This window comes from Leuciscus leuciscus, assembly GCF_965113295.1.
Source record: "Leuciscus leuciscus genome assembly, chromosome: 23".
In the NCBI taxonomy this organism is placed as follows: Eukaryota; Metazoa; Chordata; class Actinopteri; order Cypriniformes; family Leuciscidae; genus Leuciscus; species Leuciscus leuciscus.
Genome location: NC_138747.1, coordinates 14,572,662 through 14,598,546, shown reverse-complemented (window position 1 = coordinate 14,598,546; position 25,885 = coordinate 14,572,662). Strand labels below are relative to the sequence as shown.

General features: G+C 42.2%; 1 protein-coding gene across 2 annotated transcripts in view; it reads left to right on the top strand.

The window, feature by feature from the left end:
* The window catches only part of cdh4 (cadherin 4, type 1, R-cadherin (retinal)), a 242,970-nt gene that overhangs the window by 189,803 nt on the left and 27,282 nt on the right, over positions 1-25,885 (top strand). For both annotated transcript variants that reach the window (XM_082156118.1, XM_082156117.1), the window contains 2 exons: positions 10,751-10,895; positions 17,220-17,392. In XM_082156118.1, the coding sequence (XP_082012244.1) occupies positions 10,751-10,895; positions 17,220-17,392 (318 nt within the window). The remainder of the gene's footprint in view (positions 1-10,750; positions 10,896-17,219; positions 17,393-25,885) is intronic.

Sequence of the window (25,885 nt, the reverse complement as noted above, 5' to 3'; positions counted from 1 at the left end):
ATTTAAAATAACTATTTTTACATATTTTACAAATACATTTTCTAATTTGACGGCAAAGCCATTACTCCTGTCTTCAGTGTCACATGATCTTTCAGAAATCATTCTAATATGCTGATTTGGTGCTCAAGAAACATTATTACTGCAGAATATCGTATCAATATCAATATCGTATTACTGCAGAAATTAATACAGAATCTCAATGTTCCTGTGTATAACGTATGGAGCAATGCAACCCTCTTATTTGGGATGTAATTCTGGTGAGGGATTTTGGGATAATAGTTTTATTTAGTGCGTGCACATGTAATTCTGTAGTGAATAAATTCCAAGAAGAGAATTTTGGAGCTAATCCAGCCTTAAACCTTTCCTCTATCCCTCTCTTTTTTTCGCTCTCGGTCTCTTTCTTACACTATCTCTTGCTCTTTTGAAAGCGTGATACATTTTTTGGAGGATTCTGATGAATAGAAACTTAAAAATAGTGTTTTTGTAACATTCCAAATGTACAGTGGTGGACAGAATTAATGGCACCCCTGGTAAATATGATCAAAAATGGCTGTAAAAAATAAATCTGCATTGTTTATCCTTTTGATCTTTCATTCAAAAAATTCGCAAAAATCTAACCTTCCATTGAAGTAAAAGAATTGAAAGTGGGGGGTAAATCACATTATGAAATAAATGTTTTTCTCCAAAACACGCTGGCCATAATTATTGGCACCCTGTTATTAAATACTTTTTGCAACCTCCTTTTGCCAAGATAACAGCTCTGAGTCTTCTCCTATAACGCCTTATGAGTTTGGAGAATAACTGACAAGAGATCAGAGAGCATTCCTCCATTCAGAATCTCTCCAGATCCTTCAGATTCACAAGTTCATATTGGCGCTTCTTCTCTTCAGTTCAGCCACTGATCTTCTATAGTGTTCAGTTTAGGGGACTGGGACGGTCATGGCAGAAGCTTCATTTTGTGCTCCGTAACACATTTTTGTGTTGATTTTGATGTTTGTTTTGGACCGTTGTCCTGATGGAAGATCCAACCACGGCCCATTATAAGATTTCTATCAGAGGCAGTCAGGTTTTGATTTTTTATCTGTTGGTATTTGCTAGAATCCATAATACCATGTATCTGAACAAGAAGTCCAGGACCTCCAGCAAATAAATAGGCCCACAACATATAAGATCCAGCAGTATATTTAAACGTAGGCATGGGGTACTTTTTATCCCTGTTTGCACCAAACACATCTGGTGGGTTTGCTGCCAAAAAGCTATTTTTTTAGTTTCATCTGACCACAGAAGCCTGTGCCGTTTGAAGTTCCAGTCGTGTCTGACCACTGAATATGCTGGAGTTTGTTTTTGGAGGAGCGAGGAGGATTTTTCTTGAAACCCTCCCAAACAACATGTGGTGATGTAGGGGTTGTTTGATAATTTTTTTTTAGGCTTTCTGACCCCAAGACTCAACTAATCTCTGCAATTCTCCATCTGTGATCCTTGGAGAGTCTTTGGCCACTCAAACTTTCTTCCTCACTGTGCATTAAGACAATATAGACACACGGCCTCTTCCTGGCAGATTCGTAACATCTTTAGTTGATTGGAACTTCTTAATTATTGCCCTGATGGTCAAAATGGGGATTTTCAATTCTTTAGCTATTTTCTTACAGCCACTTTCTATTTTGTGATGCTCAACAATCTTTTGATGCACATCAGAACTATATTCTTTGGTTTTACTCATTGTGATGGATGATTAAGGGCATTTGGCCTTTGTGTATTCGTCATATTTAAACTCCTGTGAAACAAGAAGTCATAGCGAGACAATTTCATGTTCCTAGTCACCCTGGTATGCTAAAAAACGTACTCGGTTACTAACGTAACCTCGGTTCTCTCTAGAAGAGGGAACGAGTACTGCGTAAGATATCTTACGCTAGGGGAAAATCCTTTTTCCGCGAGATATTGAAGCCAAAAATTATCCTTAATTTTGTAATAATGCAAAACGCGTTGCAGCAGCAATGCAGACATAGGCGAGACAGCTCGCGCGCCTATTGGCTGCTCTGCGGCAACTGCAGCAGCCTATCGAGCGAGGCCTGGCGTGACGTCAGACCCAATCAGGGCACTTCGCGCCCGCTGCGTCACGTCCCGCCGAAATGGGCGTGGTCTAGGCCTATAAATATCGCTCGCAGGCAGCTATTATCTGGTTTTTCATCATCGAAGCAACCAGAGCGTGTGCATGCACGGCAAGATACGCAGTACTCGTTCCCTCTTCTAGAGAGAACCGAGGTTACGTTAGTAACCGAGTACGTTCTCTTACGAGAGGTCTCTCGTACTGCGTAAGATATCTTACGCTAGGGGACCCAGTGTAAAACGCCGTGCATGCTGAGATCTGACACCAAAGACCCAAGGGCGAAAGCCCGGGGTACATATAGTGCACAATCACTCAGTGAACTCACAGAGAGTCCGGGAAGAAGGAGGGGTGCAACCTCACTTTTCCACATAAAGTAGCGTCGAAGGGACGCAAATTTCATCATACAGACAGGGCGGGGTACGGCCTGAACTGATGGAAAAAATGTGGGTCTTACACAGTTTGCCCAGCTTTAAACTGTCGAAAATTGAGCTGTGCTCAGTAAACGCAGCATTCTGAGCTGAACGCATCAGGTCAGATAATACTGGTAGTTTAGACCGACAGCAGCCTGGCCTGCAGGGCGGGAACCTCTAGGTTATAAAACCTTATAAATGTAGACGGGGAGGCCCAGCCTGCCGCCATACAAATATCTTGCAAGGCAATCCCACTCGACCAAGCCCACGAAGAGGCCATGCCTCTTGTGGAATGCGCTCTGACACCCAGAGGGCACTGCATGCCCTTGGAGGCGTATGCCAGCGCTATAGCATCAACTATCCATCTGGATAGGCTCTGTTTCGACGCGGCTAAGCCCTTAGAACGTCCGCTAAACGAAACAAAGAGCTGTTCCGTCTGTCTGAAAACAGACGAGCGAGACACATAAGCTCGTAATGCCCTGACTGGGCAAAGGAGGCTCGCGTCTCTTTCCTCATCAGGGACCGGTAGGGCTGACAGAGAGATAATCTGCGCCCTAAACGGTGTGTTGAGGGATTTTGGAACATAACCGTGCTTAGGTTTGAGTATAACTTTTGAGTCATTGGGCCCAAACTCCATGCACGCCGCGCTCACAGAGAGCGCGTGCAGATCCCCTATGCGCTTCACTGAAGCGAGAGCCAGCAAAAACACTGTTTTGAAAGACAGGTGTTTCAAATCGATTGACTGCAAAGGCTCAAATGGCGCACCTTTCATGGCTTCCAGAACCGTAGAAAGGTCCCATACGGGGACTGAGGGAGGTCTGGGAGGATTCAGTCTCTTAGCTCCTCTAAGGAAGCGGATGACTAAATCGTTCCTTCCTATTGACTGACCAAGCGTTGTTTCTGAGAACGCTGCTATAGCCGCCACATAAACTTTGAGCGTGGAGGGGGCCCTGCCCCCATCCAACAGCTCTTGTAGGAAGGAAAGCACCTCCGTCACATCACAGTTTGTGGGTGACACACCACGGGCTGTGCACCAGCCCGAAAACACTGACCATTTCGAAGAATAGAGTCGTCTTGTAGACGGAGCTCTAGCCTGCGTGATCGTGTTTAATACTCCTTTAGGGAGTCCAACATGTACCCGTTGATGGCCCAGACATGAAGGGACCACAGTTCCGGGTGAGGATGCCAGATCGAGCCGCGGGCCTGTGAGAGGAGATCTCTCCTCACTGGTACTGGCCACGGGGCAGTACTTGCTAACTGCATCACGGCTGGGAACCAAGGTTGGTTTTTCCAGAACGGTGCTACCAGCAGTACTGAGCATCCTTCTTCCCTGATCCGTTCTATCACCTGAGGCAGGAGAGAGACGGGGGGAAAAGCATAGAGCGGGCGGCGGGGCCACACATGGGCCAGCGCGCTCCTGCTCTTGGAGAAAAATTCTTGACAGTGAGCGTTTTCTTGAGACGCAAACAGGTCCACTTCCGCTCTGCCGAATTTCTTCCACAGCAGTTGGACTGTCTGTGGGTGTAGGGACCATTCGCCTGCCGGAACATTGTTCCTGGACAGTCTGTCTGGTCCTATATTCATGATCCCTGGCACGTGCGCTGCTCTGAGCGAGCGCAGGTTGCACTGAGCCCATACCAGGAGGCGTTCTGCCAGCCTGTACAGTTTCTCGGATCTGATGCCGCCCTGGCGATTTATGTAGGATACCACAGACATGTTGTCCGAGCGGACCAAGACGTGGTGACCTTTTATTTGGGGACAAAAACGCGTCAGTGCGTTGTCTACTGCCAGCATTTCGAGGCAGTTTATGTGCAGGAGCTTCTCCCGTTCTGACCACTGGCCGAAGAACGGTCTGCCCTCGAGCAGCGCTCCCCATCCCGAGGTGGACGCGTCCGTGGACACCACTTTCACCCTCGAGGAAGTCCCCAGGCTTACACCTGATTGGTACCAGTCGTTCGCTTTCCAGGGTTTCAGAGCTGTAACGCATTTCTGATTGACCCTGAGGCGAAGCAAACCGGGTGCCCACGCTTTGCGTGGGACTCGCGCTTTCAGCCAAAACTGCAGCGGGCGCATGCGGAGCAGACCCAGCTGGAGTACTGACGATGCTGAGGCCATGAGACCTAGCATCTTCTGAAATCTTTTGAGCGGGACAGACGCGCCGCAGCGAAAAGAGTTCGCTGTGCGTCGAATGTCTACCGCGCGCTGTTGTGATAGTCGCGCTATCATGGATAGTGAGTCCAGTTCTGTGCCCAGGAAAGTTATTTTCTGACTGGGTGACAGGGAGCTCTTCGCCCAATTGACACTCAGACCCAAATCCTCGAGGTGATCGAGTAAAATGGTCGTGTGTTCTATGAGCACTGCGCGAGATTGCGCTAGAATCAGCCAATCGTCCAAATAATTCAGCACTCGCATGCCTCTCATTCTGAGGGGTGCGAGCGCCGCGTCCATGCACTTCGTAAATGTACGGGGTGCTAGGGACAAACCGAACGGCAGGACTGTGTACTGATATGCCTGGCCCTCGAAGGCGAATCTCAAAAATCGCCTGTGACGTGACGCTATCTGTATTTGAAAATACGCGTCTTTCAGATCTATTGACACAAACCAATCTCCTTGGCGAATCTGCACAAGGATTTGCCTGGTCGTGAGCATCCTGAACTGTCGCTTCACAAGCACTTTGTTCAGTTGCCTTAGATCTAGTATGGGTCTGAGACCCCCGTCTTTTTTCGGTACCAGGAAGTATCTGCTGTATAGCCCTCCTTCGCTCTGATCTTGAGAGAGGGGTTCTATGGCCCCTTTTCTCAATAGTTTCGTCACTTCGGCTCGAAGTAGATGTGCTACTTCTGTTTTTACCGTGGTCTCGACGCGCGCCACATAGCGGCGAGGGCGTCGGCGAAACTGCAGCGAATAGCCTCTTTTTATAATGTTCAGCACCCACTTCGAAACCCCGGGCAGCTTTGCCCATGCGTCTGCATGGATAGCTAGGGGTCGAATACGAAGCGCGCTCCGCTCGCTCAGCGATGGAGAAGCTTCTGTGTGCTGTAACACAAGCGTGTCGCTCGTGACATTTGAGGCATGGGGCGCGCTGGTGACAGCGGGCAGATTGCCCGCGCTCGACTCCTCTACGGTGGTTAACCGCGAGGGGGAGGGCTGGGCGGTTCCCGTGGGAACTGTCATGTCTATGTGTGGATGTGGGCGCGGGACAGCGGGCACATTTATCACACCGAAAACATCGTTCGCTTGCGTGAAGCGAGTGCACGTTGGTTTCGTTTTTACAGAAACCGTGAGACATGCATAACGTGGTGTTAGTGGGCACTGGGTAGTGGGCACATTCACCATGTTTGAAGCGCAACCGACCTGAGTCGGTTTTATGTGCGCGAGCCCTGTGTGACAGGCTGTGCTTATGTGTAGGGATGGGCACTGGGCAGTGGGCATTCTTACTACACACGAAACACCATCGGCCGTGGCCGGGACACCAGAAAATACGCTCTTTTGGGGATTTATCTGGGTAGCCGTGAAAACGGCATTTGTGTGCAGGCAAGCAGGTGACAGAACCGACTTGTTGGCTGCAGAAAACACTGGAACAGTCACATTTTCTGGAACTGGACGAGCGAATAGCTTTGGTGTGAGTCCGGCCGCAGCGGGACTGGAACACCGTCGTTTTCCTAGCTGTGCTAGGACGACTTCGGGGCCTCGGGCTTCACCGTAACCTTAGGTCGCGGGCCGCGTCCTGCGGGGCGGCGACCGGATGAGCGGGAGCGCGGTCTCGCGCTTCTGGCCTGGCGGCGCTGTGAAGTGGAGGCAGTGGACGGTGGCTGTGGCTGTGAGCTCTGAGCAGACGGTTTCGCACGGCCTGCTGCAGAGCTGGAGCGCTTCGGGAGGAAGTGCTTCATAGCCTGAGACGCTTTCTGTACCTCTGCGAATCTCTCCGCGAAATCTTTGACGGAGGATCCGAAGAGGCCTGCGGCGGAAAGCGGGGCGTCGAGGAACGCGGTGCGCTCAGACTCGGCCATTTCCGAGAGCGTCAGCCATAGATGTCTCTCAGACACGGTGAGAGAAGCCATAGTCCGTCCAATGGCTTGCGCTGCGGACTTAGTAGCACGAAGGGCGAGGTCCGTGGCACTCCTTAAGTCCGGCACGCAGATCGCGTCAGGTCCTTCCTCATCCAGCTTACGGAGGAGATCGGCCTGGAAGATCTGGAGCGTTGCCATGGTATGCAACGCTGACGCAGCTTGCCCGGCGGCGGAGAAAGCGCGGTGGAGCAAGCTCGACGTCGTGCGGCAAGCTTTAGAGGGTAGGGCCGGCTTAGCGCGCCGTCCAGCGGAGGGCGGGCATAAGTGGGCCGCTATCGCCTCTTCAACCGGCGGCAGCGAGAGGTATCCTTTGTTCTTGGCATCGTCAACGGCGGAGAATGCCAAAGAAACAGCAGGACGCACTCTAGCAGAATAGGGGGCGCTCCAGGACTTGGCGACTTCTTCGTGTAACTCAGGAAGAAAAGGCGCCGGTCTGGACACAGGTGAAGCGCGCTCCCCAGGCAGGAAAAATCCATCCAGCCGGTTGTGAGCGGGCTGCTCAGGCGAAGACCACTCGAGGCCGAGGCTCGCCGCGGCCTGTGCGAGTACTCGCATGAGTTCCGTCTCGATGGAAGCTCTCTTGCCTGACGAAGTGCGGGCAGGGGGCGCGGGGTCCTCAGAGCCCGCCCAATCCTCACTGCCTGACGCCAGGATAGAGCAGGAATCATCCTCTCCCAGCAGGGCTTCCTCATCCGCGATATCAACGGAAGCGGCGGCAGACGGCGGCCGCTGTCCGTCAGGAAGCGAAACAGAAGAAGCCGGGGAAGCAAGCGGGCGAACCGGCGAGCTTTGGCGGCTGAGGGAGGGTTCCGGGGCCCGCTGGGCACGGCGCTTTTTACGGCGCGACGCCGCGGCGGGCGGGGGAGCAGTCTCGGTGAAGACGGCTAGGCGAGTCCTCAGAGTCGCCATTGCCATCAGCTCGCAGTGAGGGCATCCGCCGTCAGCGAGCGCGAGAGCTGCATGTTCCTCACCCAGGCAGGAAACGCAGATCACGTGGCGGTCCCCGTCGCTGAGTGTGGCTCTGCACGAGCCGCAGGAAGGCATCTTTAAAAAGACGCTAGCTCTTTTAGAAATGTGTGTCGCGGCGGCGACACACACACACAGAAATACAGTGTAATAAAGAGAAGGATATAAGCGCCGGAAAGCGCAGCAGGAAGGCAGGAAGGCGGCGCGGCCAGCGACTTCAGTGACTCGTCCCGCTGAAGGTGCTCTCTCTCGACGGCGCGGCTTCTAATCCAGCTCCAGCGATGCGTGTGCTTCGCTTGAAGGATGAAAAATCAGATAATAGCTGCCTGCGAGCGATATTTATAGGCCTAGACCACGCCCATTTCGGCGGGACGTGACGCAGCGGGCGCGAAGTGCCCTGATTGGGTCTGACGTCACGCCAGGCCTCGCTCGATAGGCTGCTGCAGTTGCCGCAGAGCAGCCAATAGGCGCGCGAGCTGTCTCGCCTATGTCTGCATTGCTGCTGCAACGCGTTTTGCATTATTACAAAATTAAGGATAATTTTTGGCTTCAATATCTCGCGGAAAAAGGATTTTCCCCTAGCGTAAGATATCTTACGCAGTACGAGAGACCTCTCGTAAGAGAAAGGTAAATATTAATAGGAATATACTTCAGAGATATTTTACTCGTAAAAAATTCAAAGGGTGCCAATAATTGTGGCCAACGTGTTTTGGAGAAAAACATTTATTTAATAATGTGATTTACCCCCCACTTTCAATTCTTTTACTTCAATGAAAGGTTAGATTTTTGCGAATTTTTTGAATGAAAGATCAAAAGAATAAACAATGCAGATTTATTTTTTACAGCCATTTTTTATCATATTTACCAGGGCTGCCATTAATTCTGTCCACCACTGTATTTACAGTCACTTGTGGTCAATTTAATGCATCCTTTCTGAATTAAAGTATTATTTCTTAAATAAAAATAAATAAAAAAACACTATTTTACATTTTTACAGTATTACACTGATGTAATAATTTGCTCTGCCACTTTATTTAAAGGTGCTGTATGTAGGTTCCAGCGGCCTCTAGCGGTGATGTTTCAGATTGCAACAAGAGCACTCGTGCTCGTGTGCGTGCTCGAACTCAAGAGCGCGCACTCACTACATGCGTTGAAGTAATGTTAGCTTACCTGTCCAAAAGGATGAAAGCCAACTCAGGGTCTGTTTTTATACCTAAAACAAAGCGGAGGTCTCTCCATAATTCAAACGCTCTGCCGATGTTGATCCGTGTTTTCGTCCTGAGTCGATCCGATTGACGTTTGGCCTGACGAGCTTCAGCAGATAAAATTTGTTTTTGTTTTTTATATTTTTTGGGAGTTTGTGTTGGAGTCTGTGTTGTGCTGGAGGCAGGTCGTTTTTGGGTGTTATCAGACTCCATGTCGTTAGCTGCAGTGCCGTCGCATAGACTGTATATAAAAAGGAGAGAGGCTCGGGAGCCCGCATGCACGTCACATCCGATGGATTTCGCAGAAAATCCGACCCGGAGACTTCACATTGAAATAGGAATACTGGCCTTCAGAGGTAATAGCAAAACACGACAAGTGGATCATTGTAATGTGTGATTACAACCCCTTCACACACAGGCAATAAAAAAAAGGATTCATTTTAGAAGAAAAGTTACATATAGCACCTTTAACAGGAGAAGTGGCATGAATATACAGTTACATCTCCAACATTTTTAAACATTATGGAAGTAATATAGGTTGCAAATGCTGTTTTTCTTGTTGACATAAACCACTGGATTTTTGATTGTTAAACCTGCATTATGTAAATTCACTTTTAAGTCTTTCTCAAAGTTTCTCCATGATTGGCCCAGAACCGTTAAAACCTGTGAACGGCAAACAGGCTAAAGTGTCTCATTAAAACAAGGACATTTTACTAACTGTATTGATTGTGTTTTGTTCATAAGTGAGTCTCTGTAATAATGACCACTTTGATAATATTAATGATAATAATGAAGGGGTGCGGTGGGGGTACACAACACTAAAAAACCTTAGGAAACACTGCCCTATGCTCAAAATGACCATGGTAAATGTGCTGCAGGCATGAACACTGACCCTCTATCTCTAGTTTTCCCTTATTTTGTGAGTTTCCAATAGTTTTTCTTCACTGCCCACAAGTCTCCCACCACTAGAGTGTGTTGCAGAATTTAAGAGCTGATGGCTTTGACACAGTGGCAAGAGAAGAAAATAAACAAAGGGATAAAGAACTAGAGGAGGATTCTCTGTTTTTCTGACCATCTCTCTCTGTCGCTGTCTAATGTTTCAGTTCTGTCAGCTAGCATGTTAATAATGCCATTAAGCCACACATTTGCAGTCCGCACGCTCCTGTGGGTCGACAGATCAAAGATGCAGTGTCTCAGCCACTAACAACAGACAATCTCACACATATCTACATGCTCACACTCTCTCTCTCTCTCACACACACACACACACACAGCCAACCCTTGCAGAATGCTAAGCACAGCAGCTGAGGAAACAGATTTTCCTGTTGTGCGTCTTTATTTATTTGTTTGCTTGACAGTTAGTTTTGCCGTGCACAACAAAAACCTGTCGTCTCGGGGCAATATTAAATGAGAGCTTTTGGCGGCAGGTGTCGTATTACTGCAGAAATGCATATAGAATCTCGATGTTCCTGTGTATAGCGTATGGAGCAATGCAACCCTCTTCTTTGGGATGTAATTCTGGTGAGGGATTTTAGGATAATAGTTTTATTTAGTGCATGCACATGTAATTCTGTATAGTGAATAAATTCTAAGAAGAGAATTTGAAGTTAATCCAGCCTTAAACCTTTCCTCTATCCCTCTCTTTTTTCATATATATACTGTTTGTGTTTTCTTTATTTAAATTTTTTTGTTAAGCTAAACTCCATCTCACACTCTCTTCTTCTGAAAGTCCTCTGAATTATAACTCATGGATTTCAGATAGGAGCAAGGCAACACCGTCCCAACGGATCCCGTATCTAACTTGTATGAAATATGAATGTAATTTCCATTCAGTGCCTCCGCCGAGTACGCTGAGATCTTAAATGCCTCTGAGTTTCTTAAATCTGATTTAATATCAGTGCTGTGCTTTCCACAGAAGCCTCTGCAGAGGTGAAGTTATGGGCAAATTATGAATTGTTAATTAATGTGCTTTTATTGTTGTCTCGTCCACAGCTCAGAGCCCATGCAGTGGATATTAATGGGAACCAAATGGAGCCTCCTATTGATCTGTTCATTTATGTCATTGACATGAATGACAACAGACCCGAGTTCAAGAACCAGGTCTACAACGGATCAGTCGCTGAATGGTCCAAACCTGGTACGTATCCACAATAAAGGTCATGGTAATGATTATACTCTTGATGAGGACAATGTTGTGATGATTTTTTCCGTTTATAATTTCATTTCTTATGTCATCAAGGAAAAGCATTTCTGTAATGACAGCTCTCGGATTGTTTGGCATGGTAATGGGTATGACAGTGTTGATAAGTTTGGTCTTGGTGGAATAGATCTGCTATGCTGCTGCTGCTGTAGGTTATTGCTGGAGCAGCTTCAAAACAAGTACAGGACTTGCTGCTGTCAATACATATACGACACGCTGCTGTGAGCAAGTAAGACATGTTGCTGCTGTACAATATAGCGTACATAAATTACCCCCAGCAGATCTATACAGGTGGAGCTGGGGCAGGTGGAGGGGTTCTGAAAGTGCGCTGCACTGCTAAGCAAATGCTATCCAAGTATTTTAAGGTTGAATACGCGAGCTCATTGGCTACTGATACAGCAGGAACCAATCAGCTGTGCCCTATAGATTACGATGTAATTGCAAGCAGGTTGAGTTAAAGACCTAACAGCCCGCTCCATCTAGAGTTTTATGACAGAACTTTCTATAAGGTAATGATGAATTACATGAATTAAAATGCTGGTAATGAAATCGACTGAAATCATCATCACCAGCTTATGGCATCATTTCATATGGAGGTTTAATATACATTCTATTTTTTGTAATATTATTTGGTTATAATATTTTGAGATCACACACACATCATATATATAATGTTGTATTATTTTTGTACTTTTTTTGTACTTTTTTGCAGTATTAGTTCATGTTATTAATATTATTATTAAGAATGTTATTTTAATATATTAAGTAATGCTGTTATTATATTATGAAATATGCAATGATGTGTGTGTGTGTGTGTACATATATATATATATATGTATGTATATATATATATATAACGTATATATAATAAACTTGTGTTTATGTCGCTCAAATAGTACGCTTGCCCAACTACAGAGAAACTAGTAGCCAAACAGATGACCAATCCTGAGTGGCGATGTCACTACACGCACTCTACCAGTACGGTTATATTTCACAGAATTACGGCCTGAAAACCGTATAATCGTGCCGTGCCTAACCAATCTCAAATGGAAATATAACTGGAACCATTCCGTACCGTTCTTAAAACCGTTTGGCTCAATGGTGGAAAACTGCTAATGAATGAGATGTTCAAATGTTGATTATGGATTACACAGCGGACAATAAGAGGATATATGCGCTGATTGTTATTTTTAAGATGCGGTATGAGATTAGGGGGTATGTGTCAGATTATTATTATCATGTAATAATTCAAGATGGGAATCTTATGCTTTCCCTTGATGATTAATTGAATACCCCATCTGAATCCCCCTTTCTGTGAACGCTTCTCTCTGCTCTTTGAACCAGCGTTCCCGTTGTGTCTTAACAAACACAGGTTCAGATTCTTCCTTTATTCTCCACCTCTTCGGTTTGTTAGGCATCAGAGTCGACTGGCTGAGCAGCGAAAGCATAGGCTATGAGTCAGATTGGGTCTAACTTTTGTAATGTTATGGCCCAAATAGCTTGCCTCTGAGGACAAAACTTTAGTCTTTATTTTGTTGAGCTCTCCTCAAAGAAAACTTGATTCTCATGGGAATTCATAAACAAAGAGAAAAAAAGAGCAGCACAATATTTTCTGTTTCCCTTCAGTAGAGCATGGGTCTGCTCCACGCCAAACAAGCACTGTAAATTATCCATGGAAAACGGATGTGTTACAGGCTGTTCCATTATCCCTCTGCTGTCCATGCTGACATCCTCCATGTTTTATATGAATTAAATACATGAAGTCCTGGCGAATTTAAGCTAAACTCCGCTCTCGTCCCTCGTGAGACCACAGTTAATCTCATTGCCTTGAAAATGGCAATGCCAATATTGCCTGTTGATCTTCTGTGATCACAAGGATTTAATCACAGCAGATGTTTTGTATATTTTAAACGTGAACGTTGAAGGAACATGTTTATCAGTTTAACTCACCAAGGGAAGCTTAGACCAAACAGATGCTCATATCAGAGTGTCTCTGAAGTATTACAGCGGATTTTCCATCAGCCCCTGCACTACAGGCCACGTTCAAAGAGGAGCATGCAGGGAAGTGTCCTTATCACCAGCCACAGATGTATGTGAACTTATCAGATCAATTCAACTGAGAGATCCAACTTTAAATGATACATTACTGATTTCAGTGCCAACGTAATACCTATTTGGAGGTGTAGACACATAGAGTAATTGAATTGTGTTTGTTGCTGCCTAAACACAAGTAATCACCCAATTACTACGCATTTAGAAGACTGATCCAATTTAAGTTTAATCCAATTCATCGGTGATTCAGACCTGGATCAAATTAAACTGTTTAGTGTGAATCCAGCCTTTTTTTTTTTTTTTTTATGAGTGCTGATGCATTGGCATGACTGCAAACTAAAAAGTGTGGTAAAAAGTAAGTTCATATTATTTTGCGCTTCATGTCAAGTCAATTAAGCTTTTATTTTCATTAAAAAAATGTGTGTAGATGTGGAAATTAAATTGTGGTTCTCTTACAGATCCTGGAGGTAATTTTACATAAAACTATTTTAAATTTTAATGTTGATCCTGTCAACTTTCTTAATTCATGTTTCTGGTCTTATTTTGAAAGATTAATTACAAAGAAAATTGAATGACATTCACCATTGTTTGTTTTTTATTTATTTATGTATTACTAAGGCTGGCATAGACTAGTAGGGTAGTCGACTACCTCAACCGCTTGTCTTTCTTAACACTATTTTTTTTAAATGCTTTTTACAATACATATAAGAGATGTAATTGTTGCAAACATTGGGCTGTCAATTAATAAGCACTTGTTCACACAAACTATAATTTTTTTTAACAGTAACATACACCACGACTACTCGAGTAGTTGACAAGTAACCGACTAACAGAAATCAGTAGTTATTACAAAGTTAAGTAGTTAACTTTGTTAATTAGTAGTTAAGACAAACATTGGTGCATGTTTTCCCATTTTCTTTCAAGATTCTTTTTAGGCCGAAGTTCTATCCTACATTTTGTCTCCATTTAATTATTTGCTCTAAAATACTTTTTATTATGATAGTAAAATGTGTCGCGACATAATATATGGAAATCGTGAGATAATATTACAACACCAGAACAGAACATGGGCTTGGGATCAGTGTATTCAGAGAGAAATATACATTTTGGTTCAGATAAAGTGATGTGGATATTGTGGAATGGATGTTTGCAGTGTATTAAAGTTTAGTATTCTGTAAGGAGGAACAGAATATTCACAGTCCAGACTATAGCAAAATAAATAAAGTTTTTTTTTGTTTTTTTTTTTTTGGACTTATCCTGTTTTAGTAACAATCTACGAAGCAGTTAAGGCTGTTCTCACATTCTCAAAGACATAGAAAGTTTTCTTGTACTTTTCATAATAATTAACCATAATTTTCACTTTTTTTCCTCAATACCCTGTAGAAAATTTGCATGCCAAAAAGTCAGCTGCACCACGCAATGATAGTGTTCAGAAAACTCTTGTTTGCGAGCTTGAGGAACCGCTCTAGCCAATTATCCGTTGAAATGATTTCTCCAAACTATTCTGTTGTTTTGCATTTTACTGGCCTCAAAAATCAACATTGATCCTGCCTCGTATTTTAGTCACATGTATCCTTGTTTACTTTCCTTTCTGTTCTCCTGCCTAAATAACCAGCGACAAGGGGATATTTTCGCTGTCTGTTGCAGATAAAAACAAGCCACACCAAAAGAGTGGCACGGTTAGAAAATGTCGTTTTCACACTTCCAGCTCACACAACCGATAAGGAAATGTGCTAACAGTGGATGATAGGACACTACTCAACGCTCAGCCTCAGACAGCTGGCTATAGGGGTTAATTAGGCCCTGACGTCCACACACGAGAGAGAAGAAGAGAGAGCAAAAGTGAGCGCTGAGAGGAGAGAGGAATGTTTCAATCAGTTTAATGGACTTAAAGTAGGCGTCTGCCTCTGGCTCCTTTTTGCCGGAAAAGTCATTTGCCTCTTCATAGTCCTCAAAGGACTCCATATGGCTACGGCCCCGACAAAACAGATTTGCTTTGAAAGGCTCACCGTGAGGGTGGTGTGAGACAGTGCTGAGTGTAATCTGCAGTGGAAAACGGAGTGATAACAGCTTGGAGGACTGGTTTAGTCTGGGTAGCAGCTTGTCTCGGATGGACAGCCATGTATAGAGAGCTTTTATGTCGTATTTTCAATGTAAGCACGTTGTGATCCAGCCGTACCGTAAGCAAGTGGAAATTGCGACTGAGTGGCGGCGGGGTTTGAGAACAATACTTATTTTCACATCAGACAGCCTTGAAATGGGAAAAGATTGGAAAGGATAAGTTGCTTTTAACCAAGCCGGCGCTGCAAGGGTCGGTTTCCATTCTCAGGCTGGTTATGTTAAACTTGTTAAAACTAATGACTCCCCAATTTCTTATATACCTGTGAAAAAGAGAGGCTGCCGACCAGCATGCGTCTAATGAAAGGAGGAATTTTGAGCTTCAGTGGTTTAAGTCGAAAAGCAATTACAGCATTGAATTAGTTTTCAAATTAAAAAGCAATTGAAAAGGCCCAGGGGTTAACTGTTTCCTGCATGGTCATCTCTCTCACTTTTACACATAAAGAGCATTTAATCCCGTTACAGAATGGCACTCATTGAAAATTGAAGGCGACAGAGTTGACATGCAACTCTTTTGTCTTCTTCATCCCTCCGCATGTGCTCGCTCACTCTCTGGTTGTTCAAAAATTGATGTAGCCCTATCAGAAGAGGGCTTAATTGTTTTTCTTCTCCCTTCGCTCATTTCTTCCTTTTCCTCTTTCTCATGGGGCGTAGTGACAGATTCTGCTCTGAAACTTAATGAACTTTGAAATAGAACTCTCAGCCACAATTATCCCCTCGTAGGTGTGTTGTCACAAAATGATGACACTATCTCCGCACAATTACAGCTGGGCTGGATAAACCTGCGAACACGCCAGGTCTCACGCAACACTAAACGTGCGGCCGCTCCCCTCGGACCGGCTTTCTCGGTCAGCGGGGCCATTAATATTAAATGACAGAAGTGACGGGAACACAGGAGCGACAGAATGACATTAACACGGAATGACAGGGTGACATTTTGCCCACGTCGCATGGAGGTTTATCCTCTGTTTCCTCTATTTCGAGGCCCCTAATTGCTCACTCACATTTGAGAAGGTGTGAGACAAGCTCTCAGAAATCGATAAACATTTTTAGGGGACTAATGGCCAGACGGACCCCCAGCCGCATCATCCGGCACCTGACGCCTCACACTCACGCAAACATATTTCACACTGTTGATTGCTGTTTTTAAACATGCGACTTAGAACAAATAGAGGCAAGAGAAGAGGCTTTTAAAGTTGGCACACAATTTTTATTTTTATTTATTTATTTTAGTCGTTTAGCCAAGACATAATTATTCATTTTAAACTGTTCCCCACTGATTGCAATGGCATATAATCAAACAATGAAATTTTTATTTTAGTTGATGATTATGCCTAAAATAATGAAAATGTGTGTCAAAATAAACATTTTTAAAAATGTAGAGACAAATATGAATCATGATGTAGTGTGTGTGTTATGGCAACAACATATATTGATGATATGAAATACATATTCTCAAATAACATATCAAGTTAAAAATTAAATTAAATATAGAAAGATATATATATATATGAACATTATCATATAATTAATCATTTATACATTTATAATGTATTTCATTTATAATCATTAATTTACATATCATTATTAATTTAACATTTTAATTTGAATTAAATATTGAGTGGAGTGTGTGGGGGGGGGGGGGGGGGGGGGGCTTCAAATAATAACAAATAAGCCTTTAAAAGAAAACTTCAAATAATAAAAACTTCACCAGACATTTTTATCAGTAATTTTGTTTCGAGTTTGACACTGCCCTCACAGGACTGATTGATAACGAATGTGATGGAGGTGAGAGAGGCAGACGGACCCTCATTAACTGAGCAGATTTTGTATGGAGAGCAGAATCAGGGATGATGAAGAAGAGACAGCTTAGGTGAGAAAGGCCGCGTAATCAGATGTGACGTCTGGACATTGCTCTGACACCGGGAGCACCACACACATTTTTTAATCACCGATCAAATAGCCACCGCTTGTGCGTGTTTTGTCTTAGCGACTCGGACAAAGAAGCACAGCTGCTTTGTGACAGAAACTGAGCGATTATGCATGCGCTAGTGTTTTGATTCACGCTTGTTTACCTCTCTTCCTCTGCAGGCACTTCTGTAATGCAGGTTACGGCCTTTGATGCCGACGACAGCACCACGGCGAACGGGCTGGTGCACTATCGCATCCTGAGCCAGACGCCTCACATCCCCATTCCTAACATGTTTACCATTAACGGAGCCACAGGGGAGATCAGTACCATCGCTTCAGGCATCGACAGAGAGGTTAGTCTTTTGACGTACATGTAAAAGCAAGAATGCTTCCAAGAACCCGCTTACCGTTGATTAGTGTGTAATGGGTTTGGCGTTCTCACCTGGTAATGTATTTGAGTGTACGAGTGTGCGTGCTTGCATATCATTCCAAGATTGTTTGTCTTGGCCTCACATTTTTGCCATCATTCTGACAAAATGACTTCTCAGCTATGGTGTGTCTGAGCATACTTGGTGTGGATGGTCCCCAGTCTCCTGTGAACAACATTCTGAAGAGACTCTCTTGCGCTATTACAAACAGTGCTTTTAGAATCAACTTAATGATCAGCCTGTCCTTCAAGCTGTCTGTGACCTTTTCAAGTTGAAGAGCAGCTATTTGCCCTCCCAGAACACCCCATCAGAGCAGGACAACAGCTACAGCTTCAATGACTAGGATGCTGAAAATGCTGCAATTATCGTGGCTGAATTTCAGTTGGCATACTGTCCTATGTAGTCAGTGGGTTCTAACCCAGCTAACAGGAAATGTTCTCAGAACTTCAGCTAACATTCTGGCAAGGTTCTCTCAAAGTTATATGCATGAACAAATGTTCCTCCAGTAACGTTAATATAACGCTCTTTCAAAGGTATCTGTTCTTTAATAATGTTCTCAAAATGTAAGCACAAAAACATTATTTTTACATCATTCATGGAACATTTTTTCTTGTTTTAGTTGGATGTTATTCTTTAATTTTGTTATGCTACTACTTGTTTTAGAATGTTCAAAGAACATTTAAAGTCCCCCTGTGGTGAAAATCAAGCTTTTAATGTTTCTATGTCTATGTGGTGTTTTTAATAAGCTTTAAGACAAACCATGTGTAAATTCATGTCAACACTATTGATGAGTATTTTCCTCCTTATAACTGCAGTGAATCAAAGACATTCTCAAACACGCGGTTTTAAATCGCTGGTGTTTCTGACGTCACAAACCATTCACGTCAACTTGATCATCAACAAGTGGATCTCTGAGCTGGTGTGAGTGAGTGGGGCTCATTTGCATATTCATAGAACCACTTATACTAAATGAGGCAAGGGTGTAGAGTTACATTCAAGCTATTTTAAGGCAAGACATTTTTATTTTCAAGGAAAAAACGTTTAAATATGTAATTTTGGTAATCAAAGGTGAGTTTTAATGGATAAAATGATTGACGACAGGGGAACTTTGAAAGTAACATTCGCACACAATGTTTGCAAAATTATAAAATGGAATATTCACACAGCAAAAACAAAACGTTTATAAAACATTTATAAAAAACTGCATGTTTTGAATGTTCAGAGAAAATTCTATAATAAAGTTTTCATAACTTAACGAGAACGCTAGAAAAACGTTCTTAGAACATATTTTTGTTAGCTGGGAATGTAGTGGGTCCATAGGATGACTTAAAAGTATTTTAATTAATGCATTATTAGTAATATATTAAAATAATATAATTTAAATCTAAATTAAAATTATAAAAATAAACGCATACAATCAAGATGTAAACTGACATGGTATTTATTTTTTATGTTCCCTCAATAATTATTGTTTTTACTTCAGAACATACAATTCTATATTACAGAATATAAAACTTCTAAAATCACAAAATTAATCATATATATTAAACTAATTAACCACATTAAATCATTCAATATTTCAATAAAAAAATATTTTAAAACAAGCAGTTTTGTCATAATTACAGCGGAAATGCCAGAAATATCTTAGTGTAAATACTTTGTTGGACAACGGGGGCTTTTGAGTCAAAAAGCTTGAAAACCACTGGTCTAATATTGTTTTGGACCCCATTTACTTTCATTTAATCTTTTTCACCAGTTCCTCAAAATCATACAGGTTAGGAACGACATGATTCGAGACGATGCTATGGCAAAAAACTGCTTTTATTATCCTCAAAATTTATCTCGGCACCTAGCATTTTTTCATACTGAATTAAAGTATTTGCTTGATTGTCCTGATAGTGTATATGCAAATTGGGATTCAACCTCTGTTTCAATTCTGGGTTTTCTAGCTTGTCCTCTGTTGCACAACAGAGTTATGTACATGCTCTTGAGTCTTGTTATACTTAATATTTCCATTCCCTCTTAGAATTAATTCAGCTAATCACTGGAGTCTTCTTAGTGTGTCTGCTTTAGAATGCATTTGACTTCATTTTCAATACATGCATACACTCACATACCCACACAAATGAACTCTGTGGGTCATGGGAACAGCTTTCCCATAACTCATCTAAGTCTCAGAGCCTGACCCTTCCCACCAGACGTGTTCCTCACCTTAACCTCTTCATTAATCCCTCTCTCTATCTTGCACACACACACACTCTTTCTAACAAACACAAGCGCACACACAGTTGTGTGCTCCTCCTTAACCTCCCTCTGCTCCGCTAATGAGCAGGGTCATTCAGAGGTCCATTCAATTTATCCCAGAATGCTTAAGCGGACCGGCGGGGAAGTCTTTCAACTTCCCCTTTATCTCTCCTTCCTACGTGATCCCTTGCTTTCTCGCCACAGATTCTAGTCTCAATCTCATTAGCGTCATATTAAAATATTCAAACATTTCTAGTTGTAGTAACTGGAGACCGCTTTCTCAGAAGTATTAATTATATGACAGTGCTGTTTGTCAAGTATAATTGATGATGATGATGGTGATGACGATGATTATTCAAGTGTAGCTATTATTATTACACTTTACTGCCAGGACTATTTGCTATATAAATACTTTTATTTTATAATAGTAATAGTAACAGCAACCATAATAATAGGAAGGATTATTATTATTGCTGTTGTTGTTGTTGTTATCAGTTACTCTTTAGTGGCAAAATTATTTGTTATAAAATGAATACTTCCATTTTATAATAGTCATAATAATAACAATAGGCATTATTATTAGTAGTATTATCATCATCATCATCATCATCATGAGATTAGCTATTATCAGATACACTTTAGTGCCAGTAAAGTAGACTAGGAAACTTGGGAAAAGATGCGTTTTAGGAAGCTAAAAACTTTCTGACAATTCTCAAAAGGATAAAAATATTCCTTTATCATAAAGGTCCTTGATGGTACTGAGACCCCTAGAAGACCAGTCACGAAAAACTAGATCAGAACATGATGGTAGAAAAGAAAAATGGTTCACTATATGGAAGCCAGAGCTGATGGTCTGATTAACCCCAATTTTTTCCTAAATTGAACCCATATTTTAAGAGCATTGGCCACTACTAAACTGCCTGAGACATTTTTACTATTTACAGGAAGCTGAGAGTAAATCATCGAATGAAGGGAGAATTTTGAGGCTGACAATTCCAGTCGGTCACAAACAGGATGTTCAGGAACTCTTGAGGAGTTGGTCCAATACAAAAGCTTATTGATATTACAGGCCCAGTAATACTGTTGAAAATTTGGTAAAGCGAGACATCATTTGGACTTTGGGAGTTCGAGAACCTTTCGCCTTATCCTAGCACATTTTCCGCCCCACAAAAAAGAGTTAGTTGTCTGATTTAGAGTGACAACAAAATGACTTGTTAATGAGAATGGGAATATGCTGAAAGAAATATAAACATTTTGGCAAAATTGTCCATTTTTACTAAGTTAATATGACCAATTAGCTATGTTGGAAGAGAGGACCATCTCTCTATATCTACCTTATAAACATAAATTAAAGATTTTTTTTTCTCTAAAGATAGCTGTGACTGACTTAGTGATAAATACTCCTAGATATCTGAATCCTTCCTGAGCCCACATAAAGGGGAAAGGATGTCAGGAAAGCGTCTCAGCTGCTAAATTAATAGGGAACAATTCGCTCTTTTGAAGATTCAATTTGTAACCAGAGAATTTGCCAAATGATTTAGAAATCATGAGGATTGGCGGCAACGCTGAAATGGGGTTTGCTATATATAAAAGAAGCTCATCTGCATGAAGGGACAGTTTATAAGAGGTTTACTTTTAATATTAATATTAAAACAATTAAAACAGTTGTTGTTGTATTGTTATTAAATTACCTAGTGAACATCAGTGGCTTGTATCAAATCACTGTTAGTGGAGTTTTATTAAAATAAGCCATGATTTTCCCTTGCTTAAGGGGGTTTTTGCACTACAGTTCTATTATAGCCGTCATCATTATTCCTTTGGCATCTTGTTTCACTTGGCGCATAAAGTTCTCTACCCTTCATGCCGCGTTAGATGACGTTTGCTGTCATCTCAAGATTTGCTATTTTCTCTCTGACAAGTTATCATAAGTCTATACCTGGAGCAGTGACTCCTGCTAATCCAATGACTAAGACAGACTGAGAAGGTCTCATCAGGAGCATGAATGTGGGTCGTGGTGCCTACTGCAGGCAGATAATCTGTCCTCCTCTCAGGACCAGAGAACGACCCTCATTAATCTAACGCTCTCTTCCACCTGTGCTCTCTAATTAGAACTAGGACAGTCTTATGTGTTTACAAAGCCACATCGCAAATGGAACATTTGGAAGATTTTCAACATCACATTCTCTGTCAGTGAAGACTTTGTTGGACGAGACTGAAAGGAACAGTTCACCCAAAAATGGAAATTCTGTCATTATTTACTCACCCTCATGTCGTTCCAAACTCACATAACTTTTCCTTCCATGAAACACAAAAGTTGATGTTGTTGGACAGAATGTCCAAGCTTCTGTTTTCCATACAATGATGGTGGATGGTGATTTATACTGACAAGCTCCAAAAACAGAAGAAAAAAGTAAAAGCATTCTAATTTTCACAAATATAAATGATTACTACAGGCTTGGAACAACATGGGGTTGAGTAATACCAAAAGGGGCTGAGTAAATGATGACAGCGTTTAGTATTTGTGAGAACTATCGCATTTAGTATTTGTGTGAGTTATACATACACTGTACACTACCGTTCAAAGCTTTTATTCAGCAAAGATGCATTCAATTGATCAAAAGTGGCAGTGAAGACATTGTTAATGTTACAAAAGAATTATATTTCAAACAAATGCTGTTCTTTTGAACCTTATTTTCATCACAGTATCCTGCAAAAAAACGATAAAAAAAATTATGGTTTCCATAAAAACAATAAGCAGCACTGTTTTCAACATTGATAATAATGAAATGTTTCTTGAGCCGGAAATCGGCATATTAGAATGATATCTGAAGGATCATGTGACACTGAAGACTAAATTGCTTTTTAAAATATATTGAATTAGAAAACAGTTATTTTAAATTATAATAATATTTAACAATAGTAATGTTCTGTATTTGTTTTTTGTTTTTTTTTGGCTGAGGGTTGAGGGGGGAAAAAAACATCTTTTGTCCCTTACTTTTTGGTTGCGTTGTGAGCATTTGCGGCACATGTGTTGCAAACTGATGAAGATGTTTTCTTAAAACTTAAGAAGTTTTCTTCAGTCGCAGCACGTCGGCCACCAACTGCGTCAAAGATTATGGAAAACAGTAATATTGTTAAATAGACTAAGGCATTGCTGTTTGTATGTCCACTTAGTGTTTAAATTAGTGGTCTTACCTGAATATGCTCTCCCATTTCAATGTTGTACACAACAGGCGGCGCATGGGAGATGGCCAGCTGTCTACACACACATATACCCATCCTAACATTTACCTCTCTCCATTTCCATCTGTCTCCTTCACACACACATTTTCCCATCAGGAGCGCAATCCTCCGCCATCAGTACCTGTAGACTAATTGGAATATTTATGCAGTAATTAGTGGGTTGAAGAAGCCTGGTGCAGTTGCTTGCAATGGTGTGAGTTCACATTCACTTTAATGTCACACACATCTGATAAGGTCTGAATACCAATTACCCTCTCACACCGAGACCCCATCACCTCTACACACCTCTTAACCTGCTTGCCATCACCTGTCTGATTACAGCAGCTAACAAGCAGCCCCTCTCCCCATCTTTCTGCACTGCATATGCCTTTTACTGCAACTGTCATCTTGTATTATGCCCCTCATGGCAAATATGTCCATCTTATGCACTTTACAAGCAGCCTTCCCCGTTTCTGTCTCTTTCCTCTTTAATAGCATGAATCTATAATATCATACAGGAATTAAATGGAATTGGTTGTGTGTGTTTTAATGGGTTAAGGAAAGGCATAATTCTACTTATAGAAGTTAAAATGAATCATTTATTCACCCTCATGACATTCCAAACCCCTTACGGCTTATTTTCCTGTGTGGAGCACAAAAGGAGAAGTTTGGAAGAATGTTCATGCTCTTTTCTATACAATGAAGGTGGAACTGTCAAGCTCCAAATGAACAAAAAGCATTCGCCAAAATAAAAGTTTAATGGTTTAATGTTTGAAAATGAACAGTGTGCGACAGGCATAAATATTGGTATTTTAATTAATTTATTTTATTTTATAATGCACTATTACAATAATAATGTTTCTTATTTTGTTTAATGTTATTTCTTTATTAATAATAATAATGGTCACATTTTAGATTAGAGTTCCAGTTCTCACTATTAACTAACTATTAACTATGACTTTTGCCTTATTATTTTTTTTATAATTCCAAATCTTTTGAAGACATATGATTGCTTTGTGTGAGGAATAGACTGAAATTAAGTAAATTGCTTGGAAAAGAGTCCAATATATCTACTTATTTGGTATTTTTTAATTATTAGCATTAGCCGATACGTTTTCTGTTCAGCCAATAAGGACTCTTATTTTTACCATAAAAAAAATCTATATTGGTTGACCACTAGAAAAGATCAGCTTGGACAATCTGTTTTAAACCTCTCCTTTTGTGTTCCACAAAAGACAGAAAGACATACAATTTAAGATAAGAGGATGAGTAATGATGGATGTGAGCGTCCAGAATTTGAATTTATACCTGAACTATCCCTTTAAATCCCATGGTGCTATTTAACTTAATGTAGCATAAATGTTCTTTTCATTTGTCAGATGTCATGATGTATCACAATGTTTAGTCACGGATTTGAATCACATATAATCAAAGCGCTTAAATGTTCTGTGGCAGCGCTGAATCTTTTGTCTCTCTGTGTGTGTGCGCTTGCGTGTGTGTGTGTGTGTGTGTGTGTGTGTGTGTGTGTGTGTGTGTGTGTGTGTGTGTGTGTGTGTTAAAAGCCCTGCATGTCTGTCTCAGCAGCTCTGTGAATCTGTTCGAGCCAGATTGTCCAGGCTGTTGCTTTTCATTACCTGTCTCTTGTCTCTGCCAGAGGCCATGTGGTCTGTGTGTGCGTGTGTGTGTGCGTGTGTGTGTGCGTGTGTGTGTGTGTGTGTGTGTGTGTGTGTGTGTGTGTGTGTGTGTGTGTGTGTACGCTTGCCTAGTTGTGTCAGGTCTGGGTTAGAACGTGTCCACTCTGCCTCGCCTGATTATGGAATCGATCAGTGTGAAGTGTGTGTGTGCGTCCCAGTCATTCCCAGATGATCCAAAGCTTCCTGTATGTGGGAGATGAGGAGAATCATAACTTCTGGTTGCACTCTCTCTCCACTTTCATCTCCTCCACCGTCGCTTTCCTCCTCACCTTCCCCTTATCACCTCTCCGCTTCCCTTCTCTCCCGAGGGAGCGAGTGATGTGTCGGGGAGAGGTGAGGTCAGGGCCCGTTGGGCTGTGAAATGCTCCTCATAACGGTCGACTCAAGCGTGTGAGAGTCTGTATGGATGAAACTCGTCTCTCGTTGGATCTATCTCAAGTCGCCAAGATTCTGCCAGCTGTCCTGAGGTGTAATCGCTTTACATTCTCTTCAGGACTGGAAATGTGTTTAAGCTGGTCTCTTGGTGTCACGTTCCCTTCCCCGCAGCCAGCTCTGTATGAAAAGTGTGCGAGATTAATTACACACTGATTTGTTTCTCTTGTTCTCTGCAGAGCATAACCAGAGGAGACAGTATTGATATTTCATTATGGTGTTAATAAAGGTCAGCCGCTATTGAGCTCTCATTAATAGAGCCGAACTGGGCAATATTAACGAGAAGACGCAGGTTTTAATGACTCTCAGTGTGAGTCTGCGGCACTCTGCAGTTCTTTAAGTGCTTTAAAACAGCGAGCCAGTCCCTGACCTGTCTCTTAAATATAACTACCTGAGAGAGAGAGAAATATGAATGGATTGACAGAATGATAGAATGAAAGACTCAGCTTAAACCTGTCAGTTATTATAAAGTTTTTGTAAGAAGTTGCCCATTAAGGAAACTGGTTTCAAGTCAGGCTTCCAGGCATCACAAGGCTACATCAAATGAGCTAGAACAAATTCAAATGAGCATTAAAGATAACCAAATGAATATGTATTGACTACATTGAATATTTCCAGGTAGAAATGGTATCAGAACATGAAAAAATTGATATTTACGATATAATTTGTATGTAATAATTTTTTTTTACTTTGAAGCTTCCACCAACAGCTGAATCATATGCAGAGGATTGTGGGATATCATAGACTGAGAAAGACGCATGCGATACTGCCTTCACCAGACCGAAATAAGGCATCTTAGTAGACAGGATGCTACTCAAAAATTTAT